Here is a 16,112-nt window from a genome sequence, read left to right as displayed (position 1 = left end):
GTGTAAAATGCTGTGCAAATACTTAATGACCTTTGCATAGACATAAAGGTTCTTCCTAGAGATAAAGGGGTCCTTATGTGGCTGTAGGACTATAGCCAGTATGAGCGGCTTCATTTGGACAAGGATATCGCTGGACAGCGTGGTACCTGCGCCGGCCGCAGGTGGAAGCCGTCACTAAGGGGCGGAGCGCTGGGGGCCCGCTAGAGGCGCCGCAGTCCCCCCGGAAGCCACCAGGGGCAGCACCGTCCCCGTCTGGCCCGCGCCTCCCCCCTCCTCCCCCAATCTCCGCCCCCCACCTCTCCCTCCCCCTGTTCCGCTCCCCTGAGCCCCGCCAGACCCCGCTCCGCCCGCGCCCCGCTCCATTGCCGAGGCTCCCGCAGCCCCGGCATCGGCCCCGCTGAGCCCTCCCCGGGGGCTATGGGTGCGCCCCCGGGCTACCGACCCTCGGCTTGGGTGCATCTGCTCCACCAGCTGCCCCGCGCCGACTTCCAGCTCCGCCCGGTACCCAGCGGTTTCGCGCCCCAAGAGCAAGAATACCAGCAGGTGGGAGCGGGTGTGGGGTCCTGGGGGCGGGGGCGGGGGCGAAGGCAGAGCTTCTGGGTCCCGAGGGAGAAGGGGGCTGGGTGTTCTCTGGGGGCGTGGGCCGGCCCGGACTTTGGGGTATCTGGAAGAGGAGGAGCATGGGGCTCCCATACCTAGAGGTTCCCCTGGGACAGGTGCAGGGAGACCAGAGCCCTGGCTCCTTTTAAATAAGGGGGGGGGGCAGGGGCCTGAACCCCTTAGTCCCAGAGGAGGGAAGGGACTGGGGGCGCCTTGGATTCCAGGGTCTCTGAGAGCTACCTGGGAAGCTAGCCTCCAGGGTCATCAGGGCGATAGGTACACTCTCCGTGTCCTAAAAGATGACCCCTCCCCAGATGGGTTCTGGGCAGTCTAGTTAAGTGGGACTCAGCAGAGATAGGAGCTGGTCATGGTGGAGAGGAAGGCTGGGGTGCCAGGGTTCAGGACACGATTGAGACGTGAAATGGGGAAGGGGTGAGAGGGATTTAGGGTCGGGGCTGGGAAAAGGAGGTGGAGGTGCTAGAAGAGGAACTCCTGGGACAGAAGGGGTGGTCAGCGCGTTCGGGGTGGGGGTGGGGGTGAAAATGAGGTTCCATTTGGGGACCAGAGGATGACAGAAATGGGTCGGCAGGGTGGGGCTGGGGTGAGAACCTCACGGAAGCGGGGGGGGGGGGGGGGGGGGTGTCCCTGGGGAAGGGGTCCAGCCTGGGTCAGCTCCGACAGGGGCAAAAGAACTGTCCCCTGACCCAGTTTAATTCAAGTCCTTGACTTTGAGATTAATGAGGAGCAAGGCTTGGCTGAGCCCGCTAAGGGTGGGGGAGTGTGTGCGTGGGGGGGTGCTGGGAGTCCTGGCAGAGCCTTTGGATGGGTCCTGGGGCCTGCCTATACGGTCTAGGCCCCTCAGGTCTGTGCTGGGGAGCTCTTGGGATAAAGGGCTGGGGATTGGAAAGCTTAGAAGGAGTGGGGGGGTCCCAGAAAAGCAGAGAGGGGGATGTGTGCTGTATTCTGAGCTATTTGGGTCATGGCTGTGCCAGCTGGGAGCAGCTTCTCCCTGCCTACTCCATGCCGCCCTCTCCCCACCAAACAGGGACGGCCACCCCCTCGCCCACAGCCTCTCGTTTACACAATCACGACCTCCAGTGCTGTTCACTGACGCCCGCTCACAGCCGAGGAGACCTGCCCACACAACCACACACCGGTTGCTGGCCTCAGCCACTGCCGGAGGCACTCGGAGAGGCTCCCTCCGCCCCCCTCATAGACAGGGTGACAGCACTGGGACATGTACCAAGTCACATGACCCAGGAGGGGACATTGCCCCTCAGGAAGATCACTGCTATGGGCACAGCTGAAAAAAGTCAGGCACCGGGTGACACCAGGCTGGAAGGCACACTCACACTCACACACACACATTTACTTGTATTCACACTCACAGTCACAGGTTTACACACTCACATTCCTGTCCTCGCTCATACACTTACTTACATACCTCACGTTCACTTGTATACACTTACAGTCATATATACATACACACACACATTTCCTGCCCTCAGTCCAACACTCACACATTTACACACCCCAAGCTCACTTCTATACACACTCACACACTCACATTCACACATCTTGCCCTTAAACTTATGCATACACTCACACACACACTCTACACTCACTTGTATACACTTAGTCACATATACATACACGCACTCACACAGTTCCTGCCCTCACTCCAACATTCACACATCCCAAGCTCACTTGTATACACACCCACACACCCAGACACAAACTCACACATATGTACACATACATTCACTCATACATAACACATGTTCCCATTCACACAAACACACTCACACACTTTCACATACACACACACCCCACTAGAGACCACTCAGACTCAATCATGCCCAGAAACACACAAGTGCCAACAGATCAGTCTCACACCTGCAGATATAGGTGCTCCCATAGAGACACACATTCTCTCTCCCTCACACACACACACACACACACACACACACACACTCAGGTGTAGTATCTCCTGGCAGACAAACTCAGTCATAGATAAAACATCCAGTTTCACAGCTAGAAACACAAATGCCCCACACACTTGTGTCATTCACACACACACACACACACACACACACACTCCATACTATGATGAAGGCAGAGACACTGTGGTTTACAGGAAACAGTGTTGGTGAGTCTGCATGTCTGATTCTGTTCCTGATGGTGTCCCTACCTGCTGTGTGGCTCAAGGTAAACCCCTTCCCCATCTGAGGACCTGGGAAGGGGACTGGACTGCACAGCACTCCCTGTGAAGTTCTGTCTTGCAGAGAGCCCCGATGTCCTGCAAGGCTTTCCAATGACACATACCTGTTCTCTTCCTGCTTCCCTCCTCCCAGCCTTCCACTTGGACACCATTTATCTCTGTGTCTCCTTTCTCGGCATCTCTACTTTTCCACTCCCTGACCCCACCCCACCTCCGCTCTCTTTGTGCCTCTGTGTCTATCTCCAAGTCTCCATCTCTGAGTGTTGCACACATACACTGTCATGGAAGCTGTCACGTCCCCCTCCCCGTGAGTCCCTGGGTGACAGACTCACACTGCGGTGGGTGTGCAGAGCTCACCAGTAGGGGGGAGAGCGAGCAGTGAGTGGGGGTGACCAGCAAGGAGGAGGGAAGAGGAAGCCTCCCACCCCTGACTATGCACACATCTCTGGGAACAGGCGCCCCTGTCCACCCCCTGATCCCAGCCAGTTCCTGATCTGGGTCTCAGCAGGTCCTAGGTGATGCTCTGTTCTAATTGCCTGGTTGGGGATGAAGAGGAGACAGTCTCACAGAGGGGAAGGCCCCTGCCAAAGGTCATGCCAGGAGCAGAACTGGAACCCAGGATTTAGGCCTCTCAGTTGGAAGTCCCCTCCAGTGACCCAGCCCCAAACCACTGAGCCCAAGCTGCCAGCCTGGGAGGGGTGGGGACCCCATCCTTCCCCACAAACCTGAGAACCACAGGGTGGGCTTGGCCCCCATTCTAGCCAGGGCTACTTTCACCTCCACTAAAGTCCCAGATCCAGGACCTCCAGCCAGGCAGGGGTGGGGGGAGCAGAGCCCCTCTGAGGCTTCACGTCTCCCCCTTCCCAGGCCCTGTTGCTGGTGGTGGCCCTGGCAGGCCTGGGCTTGGGCCTGAGCCTCATTTTCATTGCCGTCTACCTCATCCGCTTTTGCTGCTGCCGGACCCCAGAGCCCTCCGGGGCCAAGAGTCCCCCACCAGGGGGAGGCTGTGTCACATGGAGCTGCATTGCTGCCCTACTCGTCGGCTGGTAATGGGGCCCCAGGGTGGGTGGGGAGTGGGGACAGGGCTCCCCACAACCTCGGCTGGTCTTCCTGAGGGTGTCCCACCTCAGCCTTGCAGCGGGAAGAACTGCTCCCATTTCATGGATGGACAAACTGAGTTTCAAGAGGAGTGACTTCCCAAGGACAGCCAGGCCTGCAGGAGGGGTTAGGGGTTAAGAGCTAGGGTTTGATGGCTTTGTCATTGAATACCTCGTGCAATGAGGGGAGTGATGTAATCTCTCTCAGTTTCTACATCTCTACAATGGACATTATGGTAACACCCACCTCCTAGTTACGGTAGGATTAAATGAGAAACTGTATAGGGCTCATAGTTATGCTCTGTGAATAGTGACTGGTGATGTCATTCATTAACTCATTCATTCATTCATCCATTCCACAACTATTACTGTGTGGATCTACTCTATAGGAGATATCCAACTGGCCAGACAAGAGTCTTGCCCTCATGGAGCTGAGGTTCTAGTCAGGGAGAGAGACAGCAAAATAATATCTATATTTACAGTCCAGGAGCACCTCTGGGAGCTCAGACCCGAGCTGGTCTAACTCCTTCCAACGTAGCCCTGGGTAAGTCTCAGGGAGACAGAGAAAGCATCTCCTCAAGGCCCTTCCGCCCAAGTGGCAGAGTGGAGATTCAGACCTGCAAGCCCCTCTCAGAGCCCGGCGTGGGAGGGTTCTTCTGTGACCCCCCACAAGCTTGGGGAAGAGAGAAGAGTACTTGAGGACACACCCTTACACCACTGTCGGAACACCAGCCCTAGAGCACAGCCCTCCCCTGCAGGCCACCCCCAGCCCAGGACAGGCGGCCCAGTCCACGGATCCCAGAGAGACCCGCCCCGATGGATGCGGGCTGGGCTCTACCCCACTCTCTCCCCGCAGGGAGCCGCACAGCGTGTTTGGGGGTGTCTGGGGGGAGGACGCTGGGCGACCTATATCCAAAGCGCTTCCTCTCCTGGCTCTCCTGACTGGGGGTGGATGCGGGGGTGGACAAAGGCCCCGTGGGGGAGAGACACGGCCGGCCCCCAGCGGCCTGGGAACAAGAGCAGCTTTATCCCAGGGTGAACAATGGGCGGGGGCGCCAGGGCGGGCGTGGGATCCCAGGGCCGAGGCTGGGAACTGTGAGGGCGTCCGGCTCCCTCCGCCCGCTCCGGCCTGGCACCTCCGCGGAGGACACGCTGGGGAGGTCGGGTGGGGGGGGCCCACATTCAGACCCTACAATGGAGCTCTGTGTGCCGGCTGCGGAGGGGCGGGGGCGCAGGCTTCTGGCCCATCGGCCCACATTCCCTTGTCTTGCTCTCAGCTGGCCAGACGCTTGGGTCCCGGGGGTGGGGTAAGCGGAGAGCTACAGGCTCAGGGTCCCGCAAGAGATGACAAGGGGGCCAGCACTCTTAGGAAACCCCAGGAAGCGGGGGACGGCGGCACCCCGAAGGGGCAGATGCACAGAACTCCGGATGCTTGAGGAAAGGATGGAGGGATGGGTGTGGGGCCTGCAGTCCTGGTCGGAGGGCTTCTCCTGGGGCCCCCGGGGTGACAGGGGTTCCGCTCCAGTGAGGTGCGGGTTAAATCTGCACCCCTCCCCGCCCCGCCCCTCCACCCACCATTAGCATCACAATGACGTCCCTGGGGCGGGGGAGGGGGGCTTCCCGTTACCTTGGCAACCAGTGGGGGCCAGGCTGGAGACAATCCTTTCCCACGACGGGCTGGACCAATGGGGTGGGGGTGGGAGACCCCAATAGGGTGGGGGTGGGTGTATGAGAGGGTGGAGGGACGCGCCCCCCGGGGTCCCAAGACAGGTTGTGATTTCCCGTCCCTCCCCCTCTCAGCGCCGGCATTGGCATCGGTTTCTATGGCAACAGCGAGACCAGTGATGGGGTGTCCCAGCTCAGCTCCGCACTGCTGCATGCCAACCACACGCTCAGCGCCATAGACCACCTGGTGAGGGGCCAGGCACCCGCTGGACCCCAGACCCACACCCAGACTGGTTCCCCCTACCCAGACAAAGGTCCACTTCTCAGAGAAATGGGATCCAGACTCAGAGCCAAGACCCCACACCTTACACTTAAGACCCCAGACTCAGAACTTGAGACTGCAACTTGTAGATCTCAGACTGTACACCTGACACCCAAACCTGACTGCATATGGAACTTTCAGAACCTTGGGTTCCCCAGATTTGCATCATGGGGCTTAAATCTGGACCCTAATTCACACTTAGTCTCAGCCCTGGACCCAACACTGGGGACCTCAGCCCCTGCTCTCAGGTCAGATCCAGGCCCTCAGTCCTGATCTGTGGTGTACACGAAAGCTCAGGGGGACCTCAGTGCTGAGACCCAGGACTCTGACAAGAGGCCTAACTCCCATCCCTTGGCCCAGGGTTCCAGATCCAGAGCTGAGACACAGGCTGGCCCCAGACCCCAAATTTCATGTCCAGTGCAGACCCTGGACCATGAAATCCAGACTTAGGACCCCAGACTCAAGCAGGCAGATGCCAACTTCAGCCTCAAACAATTAGCCATTGTTTGAGCCAATCCCAGTTCGGGAGCCCATGCCACTGTCCGTCCAGAGCTCCTGATGGGAGGCCACAGAACTGTACCCCTCCCTCCTTTCTTCATTCCACAGATGTCCTAGCCCCCAGATCTCAGACACCTGTCACTCCTACTTTACCTCCACAACCCTGTACCCAACCCCTGGCCTCCCTCAAGAATGCCCTTCTCTGACCCCCGATTCACCCCTGCACACAGGTGTTGGAGACAGTGGAGAGGCTGGGTGAGGCAGTGAGGACAGAGCTGACCACTCTGGAGGAGGTGCTTGCGCAGCGCACGGAGCTGGTGGCCGCTGCCCGGGGGGCTCGGCGACAGGCAGAGGCTGTGGCCCAGCAGCTCCAGGGGCTGGCCTTCTGGCGGGGAGTGCCCCTGAGCCTCCTGCAAGTGGCCGAAGATGTGTCCTTTGTGGAGGAGTACAGGTGGGTGATGGCTCTTCCTTGCCCTGTAGGGCCAGCATTCTCATCCTAGCTGATGGTGCCTCCAGGACATCAGACAATGTCAGGAGACATGTTTGGTTGTCACCACTGGGAGGAGGAGGTGCTACTGGCACCTAGGGTCCGGAGAGGCATCCTACAACACGGAGGACGGGCCCCTGCAGCTCCAGAGGTGGACCCCATGCTCCCCTCACATTCACCCGCTCCCTGAACCCAGACTGCCTCTTCCTCCTGTCATCCATCTGACATGTGTATCCACTCAACAAACATTTCTTTAGCACCTTGTGGTGAGAGAGAGGAGTGCCCAAGTAGTTAGCGACATGAACTCTAAAGCCAGATGGCCACTCTGGAACCACATGACAAGTGCCTCAGTGTCCCAATCTGTAAAATGGGAATGATGGGTTGCACTCCCCTCATTGGATTGTTGCAGATCAGATGAATCCATATCTGTTAAGTGCTTACAACAGTGACCAGCACGCACTATACAGGTGTGTGTAAAATGTAATTGGTTGTAATACAGAGCAGTGAGCAGTACAGACAGCAATTCTTGCCCATCTTCCAGTAAAGTGGCCAATAAGAGACAAAATGCATGTACTTGGTGGGTGGTAAGACCTTTGGCGAAAAATGAAAGAGAAGGGGATGGTGCTGGGCTGGGGACAGAGGCTGGCAGTTTGAACATGGAGTGTGTGTGTGTGTGTGTGTGTGTGTGTGTGTGTGTGTAGGGAGTGTCTGGGATGGCCATCACCGAGGTGATATTTGAAGGAGGGACAAAACAAGTTATGCAGACATTTGGGCAGCCACCCTTCCCAGCAGCCAATATGATGAAGTCCTCATTGCTTCAGCTACTAGGAATTATGTCTCTTGTTTATCCAACATGCTCTGAGGGCCCTGCCTAGGCATGAGGGCAGGGTCAAGAGACTAGGTCCTGGCTTCTATGCTCCAGGGTGGAGGCACACCAGGGCTGGAGCAGTCTATGATGAGGATGCCCATGTGGTGCATCGGACAGGCCTGGGTCCCAGGCAGTCCAGGTTTTGCACTGTGGCTAAGCCACATGCTAGGCCTCAACCCCCTTCAGGGGTCCTGGGCAGCTATGCAGGCTACACTGGGGTGAGGCAGACCCATACCACCACCAGCAAATGTCTCTGAATGTACCAATATGAGTGCCTGGCACTTGGGAGTCCTCCCTCAATGAAGGTGAGGGAGAGCTTCCTGGCCGAGTTCCTGGGGGCGGAGAGCAGGTGTGCAGAGAGGCTTAGGGCAGTAGTGTGGGAAGTGAGATGTGAAGCTGGGATGGGCGGTGGGGATGCTGGGAGCAAAGGCCTGGAGGTCTCGGGGAGCCACTGGGCCCAGCTCTGCCTGGGAAGGGAGGGTCCTCTGGCCGGTCTGGCGCCCAGCCTGGGCCCAGCTGTGTGGGGCCAGTGACAGGGACACTGTTTATGGAGCATTCACGACATGCCAGCACTCCAGTCAGCATGAATCCATCATTAATGCTTCACTGAATAACATTTAAAGTTCCCTGAGTAAGGTTCAAGCTCACATGTGCCTGTGTGCTCAGCATCCTTCTGAGTTCTTGCTCATTAGCTTTCCAACACCCTCTTGGAGCAAATGCTCTTGTCCCCCCCACCCCCCACCCCCCCATACACAGGCAGGGAAATTAAGGCACAGGAGGCTAAGTTCCTGAGACAGGAACCAGGTTGCACACAGGTAGGCAGTGGAGAGGCTGGTGCTTGGACCCCAGGTCATGTAGTAGGACACTCAGCCTGTGCCTGGGGACGACTTGCTGCCCTCTGCAGGGTGAGGTGGCCGTCAGGGGCTCCAGGAGACCAATCGCTGTGCCTGGATACAGGGTTTGTGCGTGGTCCAGCCAGGGTAGGGTTCTGGGTGCCTCCCCACCCTGGGACCTGAGCTCTATACCAGCTGCAGTGGCCCACCTCTCAGCATGCATGTTCCACAACCAGCTGGCTGTGGCCTGGGGACATGGCAACGGGGAGGTCACATGGCCAGGCAGAGCAGGGCGTGAATGTGGGGTGCTGTGCCCCTCTGCCAGGTACCGGTCTGGGGCCATGGGTACTGAGGGCTGGATTGTCTGCTGAGCCTCACCCTTGTCCCTTCTCCAGATGGCTGGCCTATGTCCTCCTGCTGCTCCTGGAACTGCTGGTCTGCCTCTTCACCCTCCTGGGCCTGGCGAAGCAGAGCAAGTGGCTGGTGATTGTGTAAGTCTGGGCGCCCCTGTAGCAGGCTCGTTTCACAGCACAAGGGGGACCTCTTTATATCCCATAGTGCCCTTACAAGAGGGACCGCTGTCCTGCCCAGGTTCATACTTTCATTCTCTTGTCCCACAAACTTCCATGAGGGTCCTGGGCTGAGCCTGCCTGTACAGACACCAGACCTAGCACAGCCCAGGAAGAGCAGGGCAGACCTGGAAACCTAAGTCTTGAGGCCCGGAAAGGGCTCCAAAATCCTAGGAAAAAAATATATAACGGTTGCACTGAGGATGGGATGATTACGGACTTAATCCGGGAAAGAGGAGCCCCTCAGGCACCTGACTTGCGGGGACCAGAGGCAGAAGGCAACCACATCTGAGGCTGCATGGCGATTATGTGGTTCACAGGAATTTCAAGACCACACTTTGAACAGCTCATTCTATGTGGCCGGCCCTCTTTGGAACCCTCATGCTGACTCTATGAGGAGACATTTTCCTTTTCTCCATTTAACACAGGGCAAGACTGGGGCTCAGAGAGGTTGGGCCACTTGCCCCAGGCCACATGGCCAGGAAGTGCTGTTTTCTTTCTTTTTTAAGATTTAATTTATTTATTCATGAGAGACACAGAGAGAGGCAGAGACACAGGCAGAGGGAGAAGCAGGCTCCATGCAGGGAGCCCGAAGTGGGACTCCATCCCAGGATCACGGGATCACGACCTGAGCCAAAGGCAGGGGCTCAACCACGAGCCACCCAGGCACTTCCTAGGGCTGGTTTTCCAGTCAGGCTGGGCTATCCCATTTAGAGGAGCCCCTGAGTCCTCCCTGTCTCTGGGGGCCCTGCTGGTACTTACAAGTCTCTACACCCACCCTGGATGAGAAGTCCTGCTGTCCTGTTGGGGCTCACCCTGAGGCTCTGAGGTTGTGACCACCCTCCAGTGCAGTTCCAGTTCTGGCGGCGCCCACACCTTGGAGGAAGAGTGTGGGCAGAGCAGGAGGCTAACCAAGCTGTGCTCAAACCTAGGAGGTGTGCTTGGGAATTACAGGGCTCTTGTGGATTCAAAGCCAGGAAACAGATCCCAGAAGTGGGCAGTAGTTCTCCCAGAATCCCAGAGCAAGTTGGGGGCTGGGCTGGGCTCTGGGCTGCGGGCTTGCCAGCCCAGGGCCCTTCTCACAGTCCTCCCTGTCACTCCTGGGCGGGCCCAAGGTATTGAGTTTGAGGTCAATGCTCACAGGTCTACATCCTGCACTCTCCATCCTCCCCCTGTCCCCCAGCTTCTCTGCCCCTAGTTCTGATCCTCCAGGCTCCAGAGGTTGGTAGGGAAGGGTGGTGGGGCTGTGATGGGATTTGGGGTAAGGGAGAAGAGGTGAGGCAGGGAAATTACGAACCCCCAAACCCCAAACTAAACCCCTCCCCCTTTATAGGATGACAGTGATGAGTCTCCTGGTTCTTGTCCTGAGCTGGGGCTCCATGGGCCTGGAGGCAGCTACAGCTGTGGTGAGTGCTGGAGGTCAGGCCCCTAGGCCCTGGGGCAGGTCCTGAGGTCTAGAAGCTAGAGGCTTGGACACTTGGGTCCGAGGGAGGGGTGGGGGTCTTGACTCCTGGGTCTGAGGGAGGAGGGGCTGGGGGTCTGGACTCCAGGGTCTGAGGGAGGAGGGGCTGGGGGTCTGGACTCCAGGGTCTGAGGGAGGAGGAACTATAGGGGTCTGGACTCCTGGGTCTGAGGGAGGAGGGGCTGGGGGACTGAGCCCCTAGATCTAGAGGAGGGGTTTGGACTCCTGGCTCCCCAGGAATGGTGGAGGCAGGGGTGGGGGGTGGTGAGCCAGACAGTGAGTTCTGTGGGAGTGTGGAATTGCAGCAGTTTCTGGTCTGAGACCCTTTTCCGAACACTTCTCTCAGGGCCTCAGTGACTTCTGCTCCAGTCCTGACACCTACATCCTGAACCTGACCCAGGAGGAGACTGGGCTTGGCTCAGGTGACCCCATCGACCCCGTGTGGGCCTTGCATGCCTCCCTGCACAGTCCTGCCTGCGGTGGGGTGGGCTGGGTGCCCAGTCTCAGATGCTCTCAGTACCTCTCCTGGTGGGCTGGAAAGAGGGATACAGATGCTGGACTCAGGAGAGAGGACTTGGCCACTTGGGGGAAATGGGAACACAGTCTAGTCAGGGGCAGGCCGGCAGAAGCAGGGGTTTCCAGGGAGTGTGGAGAGCAGTGTGGTTTGGGCTGTGGCAGGGCAGAATGGGTGGGGAAGGTGTGGGTGGTCTGTCCCTGAATGCCATGCCGATGGGACTACCAGAGGCCCCTGGGCTGGAGAGAGGCCCCTGGCCCTGGCCCTACCCCTTCCCATGAATCAGGGGACCCAGGCTCATAGGCTCCCCCCTTTCCCTCCTGTTTCAGACATCCTGAACTATTACTTCCTTTGCAACCAGGCAGTCTCCAACCCCTTTCAACAGGTAGGGCAAGGGAGCCTGATGGAGGAGGGCGGACTGGGGCCTGGACTGCTGGTCCTGGGGGAGGCTGCAGGCACCAGGGACCCCAGTCCTGTGTCCTGGGGCCGAGGAGGGCAGGCAGGGGGCGTCCACTACCCGGTCCTCCTCTGTCTTCCCACAGAGGCTGACTCTGTCCCAGAGAGCTCTGGCCAACATCCATTCCCAGCTGCAGGGCCTTGAGCGAGAAGCGGTCCCCCAGTTCCCTTCTGCGCAGGTCGGCAGAGGGCGCTCCCCACCCCCCACCCCAAGGGGAAGGGGGGGCAGGTGTGTGGGTGGAGCCCCCCCCCACGGCGGGAGCGGGTAGGGTAACCCTCCCCTCCCACGCAGAAGCCACTGCTGTCCTTGGAGGAGACGCTGAATGTGACAGAAGGAAACTTCCACCAGTTGGTGGCACTGGTGCACTGTCGTGGCCTGCACAAGGTGAGCCCTGTCCCCCTGCCCCAATTTTTGCAGGGAGCCCCAGAAAGCATTTCTCTCTCTACCATACAGCTGTTCTTTGCCTACCCACGTCCATCTCTGCATCCCCCTTGCCTACTCCACCTTTCCGCCCCGCTGTACCCTCCCTTCCCTCCCATTTCCACCCTCCTCCCCCACTACCTCTCCTCCCCCTCCCTCTCTTCCTCCTCCTGCTCACTCCCTCCTGGTCTCCCTCCTAGAACCCTTGCAGCTTAGTGAATTCTGAAGCAGGCCTGCCCATGCTCCTGTCCTAGCTCCTGACCTCAGACTCTGTGCCTCAGTTTCCTCAGTTAGAAACCTGACTCTGCAGGGGGCAGTAGCCCTAAAGCTGTGGTCTTGCTGAGGCAGCATGGAGGCGGAGCAGCCCAGAGAAAGCAGGCCTGGTGTCCTACACACTCATTCCAGCTTTGACTCTGCTGCCACCTCCATGGCTGTGTGGCTACAGGCAGGGGAGCATCCCTGAGTCCTGGAAGAGGAGACCTGCTTTCCTGGGCAGGACCACAGTCTGTTATGGTGACTCACCTGCACATGGCTTTGCTAGGTGTGGCACTGGTGGGATGCACCTGGGCCCTGGTTAGTCATGCTGTCATCACCCCATCTCACAGGCTTGGAAGATAAAGTGCAGAGGGCTGGGTCTCCCAGCTGGCCCTGGACCTCTCCCTCTGTGGCCTCCATGGCCAGGCAGTCACCCAGTGTCAACCCACTCCCATCCCAAGCCCCACTGCGCTCAGGCTTGTCTTCCCTGCAAGAGGAGGACACGTGCCTCCTCCCCCTTCTCGTCTGTCCCCCCCAAGGGCTCCAACAGAACTGCCAGATTCAGCAAACAACAAAAACCTCTTTACCGTAGGTATGTTCCAGGCCGAATTTGGACATGTTTGTACTAAACTTTTTTTGTTGCTGGGCATCTGAAATTCAGATCTAAGCGGACATCCTGCATTTGATCTGGCAACTGAACAGAGTGATCCATTTGTCCAACAGCACAGACCTGAACTGGCTCTTGCTGTGATCATATTCTTTCCATGGCTCCCATTGTCCCCAGAGCTTCTCAGATTGGCCCTCAAGCAAGGGGGCAGTGGGTGGATGGTCAATACTCAGAACTGCTGAATGCCTGAGCTGCAGAATCCTAGAAGGCAACCCTGCTCTTTTATTCAAAGACAAACAGAGGCCCACAAATTTCTCTATGGTCCAGGCCGACACTGGCCTGGATCGCACTTCCCAAGGTTCACCATGGACAGAGGGAAGAGAGGCAGGAGAAGGGAGGGTCAGAGTCTCACCCTCCATGCCTGTACCCTGTGACCCCGGGCCTCACTTTCCCCTCTCGGGCCTTAGGATCTCCATGCATTAAAATCAGGATTGAGGACGTCGGGGATAAAGTGGCAGGAGGGTGTCTCTGAGCCTGACAGACCTGGCTCCAAGCCCAGTTCTGCCCCTTTCAGGCTGTGTGACTCTAGGCAAGTGGCTTGCCCTCTCTGGGCTTCAACTTTCTGCCACTGCAAAAGGCAGCCATATTTTGGAAGCCTGATCTGTACCTTGCAGTGCTAGGAGGACCATGAAAGGACACTGTATAGGTACCTGATATAGTAAAAACAGTGCCTCATGGTTCTGACAGGCCCCTTGCTCGGGCTTCACTGGCACAGTACCAGATACCCCTGTCCCCGACCCAGGGGCTCAAGCCAGAATCCCAGGATCATCCTTTCTGCCATCTGTCCTTACCTCCCAGAACCAGACAAGTTCTGTCCTCCTCTGCAGCCCATCTGGATTCAGGTCACTGCTCCCTCCTCCGCCCCTGCTGCTACCCTGGTCACCGACCTCACCTCCTACCCAGTGACCACAGAGCATATTCCTCATCCCCCTGCTTGCCCCCACCCCCACCCCCATCTGTCCTCACCTGCAACAGCCAGCAGCTGGGCGAGCCTCTCACACACAATCCGATCAAGCTCTTTCTCCACTAAAACCCTCCAGTGACTCCCTGCACATGGATTAAAGCCCAGCTCCTAGCCTCATATACAAGGGCGCTGGCTGGTGCTAGCCTCAGGCCCTTGCACCCTCTCCCTGCAGGGGTCGCAGCAGCCCTCAGGCAGCTCTAGGGCCCAGGAGACTTCTGGTCCCCTCTCAACTTACAGTCATCTCGGATGACCTTCTGGAGCCCAGTTACTCAAGTATCCCTGGAACATGGAGCCACACCCGGTACAGAGCAGGCCCTTGGCTCATCTGGAGAATGAATTATGGCCGGGCATTCAGTACGTGGCTGTGCTGATCCAGGGATGACCGTAGGGGCAGCCAGCACTTCCCAAGCATGTAATTCCAAGTCTGCAGTTCTTCTAAGTGTTACTCTAAGTGTTGTAAGCCAGAGATTTTTGCCCCCGGGGGACATCTGGTGATACACGAAGACCTGTCTTGTTGTTACAACCAGGGTGGGGCTGCTCGTGGCATCAAGTGGGGCAGGGCCCAGGGATGCTGCCTAACATCCTACAGTGCACAGGCCACCCCACAACAGTCATATCTGGCTCACCATGTCAGTGGTGTCCAGGTGGAGAAGCCCTGCACCAGACCAAGGCTGAGATGGTGTGGAGGGAGGTGGAGGGAGGCCCAGATTTGGGTTTATACCTGTGGGTATAATGACTGCTCAGAGCACCTCCCATGTGCTTGTACTGAGGTGCACAGACATGACTTATCCAGCATGGCACAGCCAGGTGGACACACTGTGTGTTGGGGAGAGGTGTCACACTGCCTGCTGACACCCTCCCCTGCCCACCCCAGGATTATGGCGCTGCCCTGCGGGGCCTGTGTGAGGATGCCCTGGAAGGCCTGCTCTTCCTGCTGCTCTACTCCCTCCTGTCTGCGGGGGCCCTAGCCACCACCCTCTGCAGCCTGCCCAGAGCCTGGGCCCTCTTCCCGCCCAGGTCAGGAGGGGAGGGAGGGCGTGACCCTGGGAGGAGGCAACAGGGGTTGGGGGGATGGATAGCCCTCTGATGGATCCCCCATCCTGCTTCTCTGCCACTCCGTTGCACCCCAGTGACGACTATGATGACACAGATGATGATGACCCTTTCAACCCTCAGGTACTGGATGCACTGGTCTGAGGGAGGGGCTCTGCACTACAGAGCCAGACTCCCTCCATGCCTCTTCACCAATCTGCCCACAGGAATCCAAGCGCTTTGTGCAGTGGCAGTCATCTATCTGAGCCCCTCCTCTATGCCAGACTGGAGCCTGTGCCCCCACCCCGGTGAGCTTCCAGAGCAGCAACCCAGCTCCTACAGCTGGCCCTTGCTCACCTCTCCCCTTGCTCTGGGCACTGGGGTGGCCCTGCTGCCTGCATCTGGTGCTTCTTGTCTGCCTCTTTCTACAGTTCCTTCCCTGGCTGCCGGAGACTACCCCACTAACCCAGCCTGACTGGGCTCTCACCTCTAACAACACCTCTGGCCACGGACACCTACACAGGACACGGCCTCCCTGCTCTGCCCCCTGTACTCCCGCCCTTGGCCCTGGGAGTAAGCTAGGGGGTGGGCCAGGCCCTGGGGTTGGCAGGGAGGGGCAGCCAGCCAGCCCTGCACCCCTCACCCCTGGCCACCAGGCCCATCCTTGAAGGGACAGGAGTGCCCCTGCCATGCCCCAGGGCACTCAGGGCCGTGATCTCAATTTGCAGCACTAACTTGGGAATGGGTTGATTTGAAATAAAAGGGAAAACTTTATTTTACAAGCAGCTGGGTCCTTATTTGTCTCCTCCCTGCTCTGGCCTCCTTAGTTGGGGCCTGGGAGACTCCTTCCCTGCAGCCTCCTGGCTGCCAGGCATTTCCAGCACAGAACAGACACCCCAGGAACAGATCTGTGTATGTGTGTGTGTGTGTGTGTGTGTGAGAGAGAGAGAGACAGACAGACAGAAAGATGACAGAAGACACGTGTTCAGTCAGGGTGAAAGGCTGCATGGTTTCAAAGCTCTGCAGATACAGTTGGTCTTCATCTGGAAGAAAACATCCTACATACAAGGCAGGTCTAAGCATAGATGAGGGAAGGGGCAGACATACTGCAAAGAATAAGTAGGAGACTCCTGTATGTGGCATACGTTGGCTGGAGAGGCAGGGTTTCCAGCAAGATATCC

The 16,112-nt window shown here is 58.1% G+C and overlaps 1 protein-coding gene and 1 long non-coding RNA gene across 10 annotated transcripts in view; one reads left to right on the top strand and one right to left on the bottom strand.

Moving 5' to 3' along the window:
• Window positions 1–303: 303 nt before the first annotated feature.
• Window positions 304–15,713, top strand: TTYH1 (tweety family member 1). 9 transcript variants are annotated; one of them, XR_013389433.1, is made up of 14 exons: window positions 305–543; window positions 3,689–3,867; window positions 5,719–5,830; window positions 6,634–6,854; window positions 8,987–9,082; window positions 10,494–10,566; window positions 10,969–11,044; window positions 11,466–11,521; window positions 11,679–11,771; window positions 11,885–11,977; window positions 12,619–12,860; window positions 14,774–14,916; window positions 15,030–15,075; window positions 15,159–15,239. XR_013389433.1 is itself a non-coding variant. In XM_077915274.1 (14 exons), the coding sequence occupies exons 1-13, from the start codon at window positions 418–420 to the stop codon at window positions 15,195–15,197; spliced, it is 1,353 nt and encodes a 450-aa protein (XP_077771400.1). In that variant the 5' UTR covers window positions 311–417; the 3' UTR covers window positions 15,198–15,239; window positions 15,363–15,713. The 9 variants fall into 9 exon arrangements, 8 of the variants coding, with proteins under 8 accessions (XP_077771378.1, XP_077771388.1, XP_077771366.1 ...); XM_077915274.1 differs by lacking the exon at window positions 12,619–12,860 and adding an exon at window positions 15,363–15,713 and having other exon boundaries at window positions 311–543; XM_077915252.1 differs by lacking the exon at window positions 15,030–15,075 and having other exon boundaries at window positions 304–543; window positions 15,159–15,245.
• LOC144324131 (uncharacterized) overlaps window positions 14,383–16,112 on the bottom strand; it is a 6,969-nt gene continuing 5,239 nt past the window's right edge. Inside the window, exon 2 of the long non-coding RNA XR_013389543.1 lies at window positions 14,383–16,111. This is a non-coding gene — a long non-coding RNA (uncharacterized LOC144324131). The remainder of the gene's footprint in view (window position 16,112) is intronic.

The sequence above is a fragment of the Canis aureus genome, chromosome 1 (assembly GCF_053574225.1).
Source record: "Canis aureus isolate CA01 chromosome 1, VMU_Caureus_v.1.0, whole genome shotgun sequence".
NCBI classification, from domain to species: domain Eukaryota; kingdom Metazoa; phylum Chordata; class Mammalia; order Carnivora; family Canidae; genus Canis; species Canis aureus.
Note: the sequence above shows the minus strand (reverse complement) of the source record. Positions and strands in the feature narration are given on the sequence as shown.